Raw genomic sequence first — 14,633 nt, 5'->3', positions numbered from 1 at the left:
GATCAATTTGAAAACATGCTGGAGAGCTTTTCTTTTTCTTTCTTTTCTTTCTTTTTTTTCCCCCTGTAGCACTACAAGCAGGACATCACTCCAGAGCCTCAATTTCCTTTTAGAAATTACCTTCTAGTCTCCAGATTTGTCTACAGCCAGTTTATATCCAGTTATAGATGGAGTATATATAGACTTATATCTCTCTTGGTGTTTACCCCAATATATTTACAGAAAGCAATCATATTTATCTTAGCTTGTATTTGGCTAGGCCAAACATGTTGACTCAAAAATCACGCCAAGAAGACATGACTTGAYATATCTTGTCTATGACAAGAAGAAATGAAATTTTCTTGGTTACTCTAGTAGTTCTTTCAACATCTTTCTTTCAATTTTAATTCAGTTTTTTCCTTAAATATGCATGGCCAAATTAGTGCTCAAAACTTCAAATGCACTGTTACCWGTGCCCTATCCAAAAGCTTTAATAYTTCCTATYTTTACTTGAAATACATACAGGGATAATATACACTTTATTTCATGGCCATGATTTGGATGATGAGCAGAAACAAGGGGACCTTTCCTCTGAGGTTTCAGTTGATGAGTTTGCAGCATTGGTAGTGAGCTCATCAACAAACTAAAGATTTATAAATCAAGCATTAAGATGTTGATACAGCCCATCCTGATATTCCTTCAATATGACAAGTATCACATCATCAGTTTTTGGTTTCTCTATTTGTCCAAGCAAAGGAAGCTTAGACATCTTTGAGAACCTTTACTGTGACAGGACTTTATGCTGCTACAGTTCTGAGCCAAAATTCCCTGTATTTCAGAAACACATGAGAATAAACACAGRAAATGTCAGAATAATTCAGGTTGGAAGGATCTTTGGAGGCTACCTAGTTATCTGCTCAAGGCAGGGGTAACTTCAAAGTTAGATCTGGTTGCTCAGGGCCTTGTACAACTGAGTTCTGAAAAATCTGGTCCAAAGAAGGAAATTCCAAAATTTCTCTGGGCAATTCGTTCCAGTGTTTACCTGGATTATAAAATCTAGAAATAAAGCTGGATTATCCACTTCTATCAATGTACACACTTCTTTGATAATATTTTGACAAAAGACAATAAACAAAACTGGAAGCAACATAATAAGCCTTTCTAGAGTTTAAATGGTATTCAGTGGTATCGTGGGTTGCATTAGAGTATTACCAGCAGGTCGAGGGAGGTGATCCTGCCCCTCTAATCAGCCCTGGTGAGGCCACATCTTGAGTCCTGTGTCCAGTTTTGGGCTCCCCAGTACAAGAGAGACATGGAGCTACTGGAGAGAGTCCAGCAGATGGCTATGAAGGGGGACTTGAGCATCCCTCGTATGAGGAAAGGGTGAGAGAGCTGAGGCTCWTCAATTTGAAAAAGAGAAGACTGAAGGGGGGATCTKATCAATGTGTACAAGTATCTGAAGGGAGGGTGTCAAGGGGAYGGGGCCAGACTCTTTTCACTGGTGCCCAGTGACAGGACAAGAGRCAACAGACACAAACTGAAACACAGGCGGCTCTGTCTGAACATGTGGAAAAACTTCTTTACTGTGAGGGTGACTGAGCACTGCAGCAAGCTGCCCAGAGAGGTTGTAGAGTCTCCATCCTTGGAGATATTCAAAAGCTGTCTGGACATGATCCTGGGCAACATGTTCCAGGTGACCTTGCTTGAGTAGATGAGTTGGACTATATGGTCTCTAGAAGTCCCTTCCAACCTCAACTGTTCTGTGATCTGTGATTCTGTGATTTATCTTATTTTCACACTTAGGAATTGGAACTTGCTCCCACTTAAAATGATGCAYATCTAAAGTAACTCTGCTAAATTCAGTATTGTGATATCCATAACAAACCTCCACCATAGTAAAATCTGACTTTCCAGCTCACGATCTCTTACCATCAGAAGTGCTTCTATTCAGACTAAAAATTGCCTAAAAGGTAACTAGATAAAGCAAAAAAGTTAACACTGAACCATGCTCTTTAATTCCTCATATTGTTCCAGTAGTAGAACTAGAATGGGAAAGACCATCTTTCASGGACTTCTATTTTCTGCTTTTGCCATAGCCAAAACATTTTATTCTCCTTCTCTCACGAACAGTAAAATGCACTTTCTCCTTTATCCCTTTCATGATGATTTCTCATTAGAATCTGATAGTTTTCTCTGCACAAACAACAGGTCATATTTGCTTCTTCCAGTAAGCCATTTGGTCAGAAGCTCCTGCACGGAATATATGCTATGTGTTCTGTGGTTTTCCAAGCCTCTTTTCAAGATACACAGGGCTCCGGTGTTGCAGACATGAGTCTGATTTTCTTGTAACTCTCCCAGTCATTTCCATCTGGTAATGTACTTAACAGGTTGATTTTCTAAGATACTTCACACTCTGAAGTATGTTAAGGGTTATACCTATTTGATTTGCAATTTATTCAATGTTTTTCCCTGTGCCATTCATTCCAGTTTGCATAGTACCCATCTGTTCCAGAAAAGACACAGAAGACTGCAGTCTATCTTTTCTGGAAAAGCATTTCTTCAGATATAAACCTACTAGCCATTTCACTCCATTTCTTCTGATCACATGTGCAGTAGACACAATACACCATACTACACCTGAACATTATGAAAAAGGTGTGGCTCAAAAGAGCTATGTTCAGGTCTCSTTGTACTTTCTAGACCTATGAAAGACAACATTATTGTTCACTGCAGACAATGCAAAATACCTTTTAAAATATAAGGTTTTAAACTATCATTTTTACTATTCATACCATAATTCAGCAAGTAGGACTGACCTGACCTACAGACACCTTTGGAATGAAATCAGAGGTGATTCTTAGCAAGTCAAGGAAAGCCTGCACAGGAAACTAATCTTTCTTACACTTCCTTCTAATCTGTTCAATCTGCTTGTTTGACAGATCAAAGATTCCTCCTAAATTCACTGGAGCTGTGGCTCAGCCTTACAGTACAGTTAGCAGCAATACTTGATTATGGCACTTGTTGCCCTGACTTTTGCCACGTGATTCAGTTCCTGCAGTGTGTCATCCTGCTCGTTTATTTATATTAGCTCAGTTGCATGCAGTCAGTTGATAAAGCAGATCAGGGAATTGACTCAACTGAAAAAAAAAAAAAAAACACCCAGCACAATTTTTTCTTTAAACTGGATCAAAATGACCACTTAAACAGCTGTGCCATCACAAATGATGGCACAGTACCCTGTAACCTGGGGACAGGAACAAGTAGTGAGAGTCAGGTATCTTAAGTAGGTGTTGCTAATGATCACTTTGTAATGTCAAACTGCACCCTTTGGCTATCTGGTGGCAGGTGTATCAACACATTATAYAATGGCAATAAGAACTGAAAATCAATTGTTTGTATTGTCAAATTCTTAGAATAGTGTCTGGCACAGTTTGTCTTCAAGGTAACTAAAACTCTCCCAAGTCATTCCTATGCATGGTTCAAGAGCTAACATGGGCCTCGAGCAATTTCCAATAAGCAGTTTGCATACAACCCCATTGCTTGGGACATAAAAGAGTTTAACAGTATGGTCAGGTTCATTCAATGCCAGTTGGCTTCTATGCCAAAAAACAGTCCAAAGCTTATTTAATTTAGAAGTGCAGATGTGAATCACCAGGCCAAACTCAGAGACCTCTCACCTGCAGCAATGCCTGTGGAAATGATTCTTATAATGCTCAGTCAATGCTTGCAAAACTCCTAGGTGGCTCAACTTGCATTTTATTTTAACTTAAAACTTCTTCCAGCTGCTAAGTTACATTGACTCAGGCTATGTCCCTCAGGCTATGGCTACACAAACAGCGGCGCATTCATTCTGCCTATGCTCTGATCAGGTGCAAACCAACTTCAAACCAGAAAATGCAGTGCCATAACATATAGCATCATGGTGAAGTTAATTAGCACTGCTGACAGGCTAATACAGCACGAGCACCATGCTCAAACAGTCCAAAGCTGAGGGATCTAACGTACTCTATGATTTCAGTCTTCCTTGCAACGGTTGCAGTGAATCTGGGCCACTCTCTTATCAGTATGCAATAACCTTGAGCTGACAGGACCACATCTAATGCTGAGACACTGTTTCACTCCATATGCTAGTTCATTATCCAGCTCCTCTCTGTTTTAACTGCCAACAACATTATGTTTTTCAACACTTTTCCACTAGGAACTGAATGCACAAACATTGCATCATAAATGCCACCCAACATCTGCCAGGTAGTTACCATCATCCCATGACTATCACCTAGACTGAACCTGAACAAGTGATTTAGTGTTGAGCTGTGTCACATCCTGTTACCTATCATATCTAGATCATCTAATCCCCAGTTCTTACAAACAAGAAAGCCCATGGATATTCTGCTAAAACATTGTAGGGAAATTAATTCTAATAAACACAACATGCATTCTGAAATCACTGTTCATTTTTTAATGAAAAATCAAAAGTCACAATTCAGAATATCAATTCTGCTACAAATTTTAGAACAACAATAAAAATATAGTGATAGTGATAAGACATTCACAGAACATAAACTAAGGAAAAGGTAGATCTTTCCCACATTTCCTATTTAATATGCAATTTAAAAATTTGAAAAGTATTTAGTTCATTATTTAATATATGGGTTAGTTTAGAACAGTATTTATAGCTTAACAGGGCAAAATCCACTCAGTTGGTCCTATGGCAAATACAATATCCACATAGCTGGGATTATTACAAGGATCAGATTTGAAGTAAAGTATTTCAGAGATAACAGGTTAGTGACTTGCCTTATATTATCTGCAAATACATTAATATTAATCACTCAATCAGAGCAGATTATTTGGTTTCCTACATTCCACTTGTCACTTTATAGCTCTTCATTCACTTCACAATGCTTTGCTGCACTGATCCAATTGCTACACCAATGAAACACCTCAAAATAACTTTGAATGTAACTTTAATACATATTAAACAACGGCTCTTTCTATATGTTTATTTGAGTAGTTTGAGCTAAGATGATTCTCCCGCTGCACTGTTATTTCAATGCCCATCCAGCACTCAAAGCCTGAGAAGTAATACGCAGGGCCTAGTAGACACCACATGAATAGCTCAAGACCTTGTAAGTCACAACGTAGTCTGGTCCTAATTTCTTACTTCCAAAATAAAGTGTAATAGAAGCAAAAGCTTCCACTGAAAAAAAGATATTTTTAATACAGATAAGTTACATAAATCTCTGACAACGTGCAAGTAATAGACCACATGATAGCCATCACCAATGAGAACAAAATTGTTACAAGTTGATCCTACAAAAGCCAGATGACTGATCTGTGGTCATGTTTATGATGAACATGGAAATCTAACACAGATTTTTTTTTCTGGCCATAAATAGGTGCAATGCCTGCTGATCTACTGTCACGTCCTCATAGATGAAGTACACAAGTCACTCCAGAAAAACCTCTTGAAAGGAACAGAATTGAGACAGGGGAATTATATGCCATTTTTACTCCAGTGGCCTCCGCAGTGCTTTCCAGACTTCTTGCTGCATTCATTACTGCTAGGTCCAGACAGAGGAGCATCCATGGAAATTTAAGGACTCCAAATTCCACTGTGGGACAATGGCTGGACAAAACTTAACTGCATCAGAAAAAATAGAACAACACTTTGCAATACTATAACCAAAGAAATACAAGTTACAAGTATGCATTATGTCCATCTTAAATATCTATTAAACACATCTGTGGAAACATGCACTGGACATTTCATTCTTATACCTTCTCTCTGCACTGCTACTTATGATGAAATAATAGGAAATCTAATTTCTTGTTCACTACCCACCTTTCCTTGTATTTATACTGACATATTGCTACCTTTAATCACATCGCACACAGAGAGAGAATGCATAGAAATGAATATTGTATACATATACAAATGATGTTTGAGATTTTTTTTCAAATGGGTGCGTAAAGCCAGACTTAGAGATTCACATTCCGGTATGAGTACTTTGAGGTCCACCCTTAATGCATATGAGCTAAGATTTTCAAAGCCTGGTACAAGAATTCATAAATAAGTTGAATTGCTCTGCTTCTGAATGTAATATATACATGCTTATGTGTCTATAATGGAATCTTTATGTATTTTGGAAAGGATGCAGAGAGGTTAGGATGATATTTTTGCCTGCAAAAATGAATCCATTAACAATTGGATCAGGCAGCTCAGAATAAGTACAAGTGCAAATATGTGTCACTCCAAGAGTCCTTTAGACACCAGATATTCTACAGGAATTGCAAATGCTTGCAGTAATACCAAAATGCAGTAGAGCAATTGGAAATTGTGTGTCATATTTCACTCTCATGTGCACCTAGAAAAAAATTCACAGAAACTCCACTGAAGAAATGGTAATATTGTTGATGAGACTAAAAACAGAGCAGACTGTGAGCCTTCATCTGTATAAAAGTACTAAACAAGTGTAGTATAAAAGTACTGTAAAACTAGTATAATCAAACAATTTCAAAGAAACAATATGGATTTACTGTGGGGAGGTAACAGGTGGGAAAGGAGTAGGATACACACACCATCTTCTTCCTTATAGTCACTGTATCGTGCATGCAAACTCTCCCACACTACATCATGTACTCCCAGATCTACAGCTCTGCAGCTTCCCTGTTCAAACTGGGACTGCACCTGCCGCGGTAAATGAAAAGTAAACAACATCCATACAAACACAAGTACATACCCAGACCTACCATCCCTTGATGCTCCGAGCCAAGGCAATAAAATACAACTTTACTGCTTTGGACTTTAAAAATAAATGATCACATATCATATATGATTTTAAGCTTAAAATCCATCACCAGTCTTCACAGAACATATTTAAAATCATCCCAATAGCCATAAAATGTGGATTGCACTACTTTAGCTAGCCTAAGTTTCACTTCATAGTAGTGTTTCCCTCAGCTGCTCTTGCATTATTTTTCCAAGAAATTACACTTCTGGCACAAAAATGAAATGAAAGCAGCAATCACTGACCAAAAAATATAGTTCAATTTTTATGAAAAAGAAATTCATTCTCCTTCACTCCTCCCTCCAAGCAAAAGAAAAAGGACTACACATGGTACATCACCGTAAGGTATGAACCTTAGCATACGAAAAATTCTAAAATTTGCTAACACTCTCACATAATAGCTAAAAGAGAAAGATTTTTTTTCCTACTTCTTTTTATTATATGCACTTATTATAAAATTCTTATTAGAAAATTCAAGTGGTTAAATGTAACGTTCTACATGCAAAAAGAATGTGATGCACTAGAGTTGCCCATCAGTTTCTTGGGTTGCTTTCCCCCTCTAATAAATTCTAGTCTTTGTTTTTGTCTCTACTCAAAATAAGACAGCCAGAATAGCAGGTATTTGTTTCTTCTGAACTTTCTTTCTCCTTAGCTTTCCCCCAGTGAATAGTTTGCTTCTATCAAATACGTGAAAAAAAGCCTATTCCAGCAAAGAGGGTGGAGAATTTTCATTCCATTAACATCTATCCTGTTATACATTTGTTTGTGATGGCACAACCAGTCTCAAAGACCAAAATGCTACCTTCTGTCCTCTGCCTTCTCTTAATAGATAAAACATTTAGGAATTACTGTTTTCTGACAAATTGTGCAATTTTGAAGTTTCAGTGCAAATTCRGTCCAAATATTGTTGTTGCTGTTGTTTCAGAATCAAAAATCTAAAATTTTGATGCTGCTAACAAGCATTCCCTGAAAAACAACAAAAATGTTTTATTTCAAAGTATCTAATTATTTCAGAAGGAAATATCAAAATATAACTTTTTTTTTTCTTTTTTGATCTGAGCAGGCAAAATATTAGTGGCCAGTTTGAGTATGTACTGCACTAATCAGGATAGGGAAGGAAGAGGGACATTAATGCTGMAAAAAAATAGGGAAGGTGAACAATAAGGGAAAGCAGAAAAAAAAGGTGAGGTAAACACAGTAAAGGGAGAACCCTAATGAACCCTAAGATGGAACTGATGTTCTCCCAGCTAAAATCAGTTTATTTTAGCAGAAGGGCAATTGGATATGGCAACCTGCAACTGTGGTGGGAATGACTTCCCTGTGGAGAGAAGGGGGCACCAGGTCCTTCCGGGCCACTGAGCTGGTGGCTAGAGCARGGGACATTCATAGTGTTTCTAGTCCTCTCCTGCTCATCCATCTCCTCAAGATCTATTCCTTCCATCAGTCAGCACAACTGTAGTACCAGAAATAACTCTTGGTTTGGAAAACTAGGACTGGGGGGGGGGGTTTTGCAATAACACAGCTGCCAATGGAGCTGCTCTGTGCAGAAGGCTGGGAGGCACCAGAGCCTAGCTCAGCTCAGGGTGCTACAGCTGCAAGACCATAGCTCTTCTCTAGGCGGTCAGGGATACTGAGGGAGCACAGCCTTTGACCTTGGGATGAGATGCCTTTCTTTTGGACTAGCCACCAGTTCCTCATGCTGAGAAGGAGTAAAAAAGGAGTCCCTTTACYCTCAAGTTTTCAGCTGTTAGTTCAAGTTAATATTTCTCTTTCTTTTCTCCTTGTGTTGCTACATGCGAGCGTCTCCTGGACCATTACCTAGGCCTCTTTCACAATTGCACTGGTTTGTCTATGTTATGCTAACAAGCACCACCACAAGAGACCCATCATGCATGGCCTAGCACCTTCTGCTTTCCACCCCCCTCTCCCCCCCAAAAAAGTGATTTTCATTCATAAATTGTATTCCTTCCCATGGGATTGTGGAARGCCTCATTTATTCCAGTGATCCTGAGCGCCATGCCTGTATAAGTTTCAGATCCTAAAGGATCAAGCTGGCAAGTCAAAGGATACGGAGCAGACAACAAGCAGACCTTTGAGTCTACAAATTGGAGCCTGAATGATCGGCAAACAATCTCTCCTTATGAAAAGTTATGTTACAGCAACACAATAGTAATGTGAGCCAAAACCATGTCTATTCCTGATTTGTAGACCAGGTTTTAGTTATACTATAATCCTCTCAGTATGCCTGCTTAGGATCCACGCAATCACACGAGTCATGAACACTACCCACAAATCCCRCAGCTCCTATGCTGAACAAGTGACACACCAGATGAAGAAGGATGAAAAATATACATGTGGAATTGTTCTGGGATCTTAAAGCACCCATAACAGTAAACAAAGCAAATATGGTGCAAAACCTGTTGCTATTTTCATAGCATTTGTGAAGCAAAGCTACATAAATGCAGAAAGATGCCTACTTACTAACACCTTTCCTCCAATCCCAGCAAATTAAGCACAGCAGCACAAACAGCAGCAGTGATAAGTAAAAGCTACGCAAAAGAGTTCACTGCTTTCTGCCACCTTACGGGGCTGCATGCGCGCGCGTGTGTCTATGTGTGCGTGTAAGTGCACACTCAGGCATATTTTTGTCTGTTTGAGAGCGAGCTGAGTAAAGAGCATTACAACTACTTTTCCCCATGCTTCCTCTAAAGCCTTGGCTGCTCAAGGGGACCGAACACATAAAAACTCCCTCGGCGTTCTCCTTCCTCCTCCTCGCCTTCTCCTGGCACAACCTAGGCGAGTTTGAAAAGGTTGCTGCTGTTACTCTCTGTCTCACTTGGGGACAGTCTTTGAGAAGCCAGCGTCACTTTGGTCTGATAAGTAAAAGCCTCTCTCTATTCCCTGGGGAAAAGGCAGGGCCGCTGCTGGAAACGAGAGGCACTACAGACAGATTTTGGCTGATGGTAAGAGAGGTGGCTGAAAGCCAGCTGACAGAAAAGAGTACTATCAATCTTTATTCTGGAGGAGTCCTCTGAAAATGCCACTGAAGCAAAAAACAACTGCTAATGGCATAGCAGCAAGCAAAACCCAAGTAATCCTGCAGCCATGAGGGAGAAAAAAAAAAGGAAAAAGGCTAAACTGAACCAGTCAACACATGAACTTAAACCATGGCATAGGGCAAGCACGTGGCATGCTGTACAGAAACAGAACAAAACAGAAAGCTTAGAATAAAATGAAATTAAATATCTGATTTTAGTTCAAATTATTGCACTAAAACTTTAATTGAAAATTGTGTTGGAGTTGACAGGATTTTATGACATATTGTTCCTCAATGACTGTATATTTCATGCAAAAAAAGATACGAAAATTTTTTCAACCTGGTTACCTTCTATCCAGAAAGGCTATAAAATAGTAAACTCTGAACTAAAAAATAATGCCTAAATTAGACAGCAGAAGATAGCTGTTCAGCATGTGTCCATCRTAATATTTTTCAAGAATTCATATACTTTGAACCCCTGGAAAAGAAGGATGGTAATCATTCCAAGAACTGGCTTAAAACCTTAAATGGGTGTGATAAATGAAGTTTTCAAAGACAGGCCCCCTGCAGTMTCCCTTTGTCTACTGTTTCTGGGATTGCAAACTATTGGGGAAAGGGTGCGCATACAWCTTTCTCCTGCAACTCAGGAGCCTTCTGCCTCTGTTATCCCACAAATAATAACAAACCATCCAGAAGCTACATAGTCCTGGAGAGCATCTATATTCCATATTGTAGAAGGTCTTTTATTAACAACTCTCACACTAAAGAAATCCTGAAAAGGTATGTAAACTGCCAAATCTAAGATTTATTTGATGACCAGATTTCAAGACGAAACTGCAATTCTTCCAGTACAATTTTTAATAAGTATGCCAATGAAATCAAATCATAAGGAATTAAATAGATGAATTATCATCAAAGCAAAAGAGTATWAAAAAATCAGAAGTAATGGCAAAAYATGAATGATTCCATATTCATTATGGCTAGAAAAGTTCTTTATTAGATAAAATTTGTATTTATTGCACTAATACACTTAAAGRTGTAAAGAGAATAGAAGGATAACTCAGCTCAGGAACCAGACCTACTGCTGGCTCGTAATGCTTGTACATTAAACTCAAACACCCCTGTAATACTAAAATATAAAACTTTACCTATAAATCCACTAATAATAATGCACTAATTGCAATAATGCATACTGGAAAACTGCAGGGGTATATCAGTGAACAACTAAAACTGGAACTGAAACAACTATCACCAGAGAAAAAGGCAACAGATAGTGYATTTTAATTGTCTTCTCAGTCCTCTAAGGAATAATACAGTCACAGAAACTGGAAACAGAAAAAACACCTTGTAGGTCATATAGTTTATTTATCTGCCAGTGCAAGATTCTTCCCTATAATAATTAACATTTGCTTTTGCMAAGTTGCATCACATCTAAGCAAAATGAGCTTATTATGTGATCCCTCAGATGCTGTATTTTGCAGTATCCAACAGATCGTGGTGCTGCATCATATAACAGAGGAGGTGCCAAATTGCTGAGACAATGTGCTATACAAGGCTAACCTGAAACACGAGTCAGCTGCATAACAGGATCCTTCAGAGTGCTGGGCACCAATATAAATCCTCTCACTCCCTTGCCTCCTTGCCACAACTCAGTGTCTTCTCTCCTGCTCAGGACACAGCTGATCAGTCTTGGCACACAGGTGTGAGATGTGCAACCATGGTGCCAAGTGGTGTTAATGTGCAAGAAATAGCTCAAGCCATGGAAGACAGTGAGGTCATTTTAGTGAGTCTCATACTCAGTGGCTGTTTCACGCCCCCTCTGGGTCTCCCGTGGTCCAGTCAGTTCTTAGGGGATGCAGCTGAAGGCAGGACCTGGATAGCAGAATTTCCTGCTGAAATGAGAGATGCTTCATGCATGAGAATGTTGCCCTGGTGAGCAGAGCATGTCTCTCGAGATCACTGATCTCTTCCACCCTGTGGAGGATTTCAAAAAAATGACTCCAAGAGTAACCACATGAAGGTGTTCACAATAAGAAGAAAAGCAACCTCGAAGGAGATAGCTGAAAAAGAAGCGATTATAATAAAAAATATGCCAAGAAAATGTTAGAAAGTGGAYGTAACAATCCTCTCTTTAACCATCTAGCTATGTGGGAAGAATCATCTTAAAGATGAGCTGAGGGCCTCCCACTTAGAATCGGTAAGGTTGGAAGGGACCTCTGGAGATCATCTAGTCCAACCTCCCCACRCAGCAGGGTCACCTACAGCATGGTAGACAGGGTTGCATCCAGGCGGGCCTTGAAGATCTCCAGAGAAGAAAACTCCACAACCTCTCTGGGCAACCTGGTCCAGTGCTCCGTCACTCTCACAGCGAAGAAAATCCCCCTCACGGTCAGGTGGAACTTCCTGTGCTTCGATTTCTGCCCATTGCCTCTTGTGGGGCCATGTGCCTCACATGGAGCAACTGAAAAGACTTTGTCCCCGTCCCCTTGACACCCTCCCTTCAGGTACTTGTACACATTGATCAGATCCCCCCTCAGCCTTCTCTTCCCCAGGCTGAAGAGGCCCAGCTCTCGCAGCCGTTCCTCATAGGGCAGGTGCTCCAGCCCTCTCATCATCGTTGTAGCCCTATGCTGCACTCTCTCCAGTAGCTCCATGTCTCTTGTACTGGGGAGCCCAGCACTGGACACAGTACTCGAGATGAGGCCTCCCCAGGGCTGAGTAGAGGGGCAGGATCACCTCCCTCGACCTGCTGGCAACATTCTTCCTCATGCACCCCAGGAGACCATTGGCCTTCCTGGCCACAAGGGCACATTGCTGGCTCATGGTCAACTTGTTGTCCACCAGCACTCCCAGGTCCTTCTCTGCAGAACTGCTCTCCAGAAGGTCACCCCCCCAGCTTGTACCAGTGTCTAGGGTTATTTTTATTTTTACTTCTTACCAAATCCATTTTGGTGAAATATTGTGGTGTCATCTTCTGCTGGGTAGCAGCTTCCTAGCAAGGTTTTTCTATGCAAAACCTAAATTGCACAAAAACAGACAGCCCATCTATTTGAAATYTCTGTAACATATTTGCTTCCCATTTGTAAATGTGCTTGAAGAGTTTCAACCACATTTCTAACTATTTCAAAGAATTAATCAAGGAAGCCTGCCCAAGATAGGAAACACAGAGCATCCTATAGCAATCTAAAACAAATAAAATACAAAACAGTCCCTTATTTTCAACTTTAAATGCAGAAAATCCCATTAAAACAATTATATTAAAATAATGTCACACTAAAATAATTAAGACAYGATAAAAMCAAGATTTTTTCACATAACCCTAAMTTTGTYATCATGAGAATGTACATTATGAACAGCTCTTTTTACCCAGAGACTTGCTATTTTTCTGCATATTTAAACACAGATGTAGGTGCTTAGCAACTGTAAAACAAAGTCRTTTACTTACATAACAGAGTATAGATTAAGGTACTTCATTTAAATATCTACTTTTAAAAYATTGTATGTGTCTTATAATATTGTTTATCACCTAGAGAGGCAGAATCCTCAAACACAGATGCCAAAAAATAAGCCACTTTTWGCATTTAAGCCAAGAAATAGAGATTTGTATCTCAACGTGCATATCTGGGGAGGTAGATGCATGAGTGTGCTTTGTGGAGAAGTTACCTACATCTACAATAAGTCATTACAGAAAAGACTGGGAATAATGTATTTTAAAAATATGTCATTAATATATGAATAAATTTAGTTATACAATGTAAAGGCCTGTATCTTTCAGCATACCAAAAATTATTAAAAAGCATGAACACAATTTTGTTAGAAATGTCCATATTTCAAACTGGAGGCAAACAGGAGAATAATGACAGGTCCAACAGTTCAGAAGTATCATGTAGCCACTACACAGATATATTTTGCTAACGTTTCTAAACATAAAACAAGGAATTTTTTTCAAGTTATACAAAACACTATCTGTAAAAAAGTTTTGCTGAATGATTTAGTCAACAGTATACAAATGTTTTCCTAAACAATGTGTTACTTTGCCTCACCCGCTTATAAGCAATTCAGTTTTTGAGGAGAAATAATACATGTTATTAAACCAACTCACCTACTTGTGAAAAATTAAGCACACAGACTTTTCTTCAGGTCTCTTACCTATTTGTTTCCTGTATTGGTCAACAGGAGTCCTTGCTGCAGAGGCATCTTTTCTACCCATCGTTTTCAATCCAATATCACTATCAATAGCAGAAAAAAAAATTACTCCTAAATAAGACACCTAAAGAAAGCAATGACTTCTATGTATAACATAAAACAATGTAGCAAGTAACACTTAAAAGATTATGAACAAAGACATAAGTCTACCCAGAATGCAATGACGTACTAAAATTAATTATCACTATTATAAAGACTATTAGAAAAAATCTAAAAATATCTTTTTTCCCCATTACATCATTTATTAACATTACAGAATGCCTGTTAGTTTGAACTAAAAAAAAAAAGCATAAGAATTTAAACTGATTGTACTGTAATTCTGCACTTGATGCCATTGAACTTCATTTTAGAATATTTTTTCCTTAGTAAACCACAGCACACGTGGAGTATTGTGAGCCTCCTCTATTGCTGGCAAACATTCACACGACGCCCAAGAACCTGAGCTAGTAGGAGGCAGCGTGCATGCTCCACAAGCCAAATCTGCTCCGGGAAATCCACCAGGGCTGCCTTCCTGGCACCTCTCCCCAGGGAGCAAAATACCCCATATTCTCTGCTTTCCCACCCTGGGTTCTAGAGAGCGACAAATGAAGAGACAGTGGAGAGAGAAGGTGAGAACCGGG

The 14,633-nt window shown here is 39.2% G+C and overlaps 1 protein-coding gene across 2 annotated transcripts in view; it reads right to left on the bottom strand.

The window, feature by feature from the left end:
- The window catches only part of TRIQK (triple QxxK/R motif containing), a 45,866-nt gene extending 31,833 nt beyond the window's left edge, over positions 1-14,033 (bottom strand). For both annotated transcript variants that reach the window (XR_014896111.1, XM_085306871.1), the window contains exon 1: positions 13,957-14,033. Coding sequence is in view for 1 of the 2 variants with exons in the window: in XM_085306871.1 (XP_085162997.1) it covers positions 13,957-14,017 (61 nt within the window). In the remaining variant the exon portion in view is untranslated. The remainder of the gene's footprint in view (positions 1-13,956) is intronic.
- Positions 14,034-14,633: the final 600 nt, after the last annotated feature.

This window comes from Rhea americana, unplaced genomic scaffold (genome assembly GCF_003343005.1).
Source record: "Rhea americana isolate MKP2758 unplaced genomic scaffold, rheAme1 scaffold_0, whole genome shotgun sequence".
Classification (NCBI taxonomy): Eukaryota; Metazoa; Chordata; class Aves; order Rheiformes; family Rheidae; genus Rhea; species Rhea americana.
The sequence above is the reverse complement of the archived record's forward strand: the minus strand, read 5'-3'. Positions and strand labels throughout refer to the sequence as shown.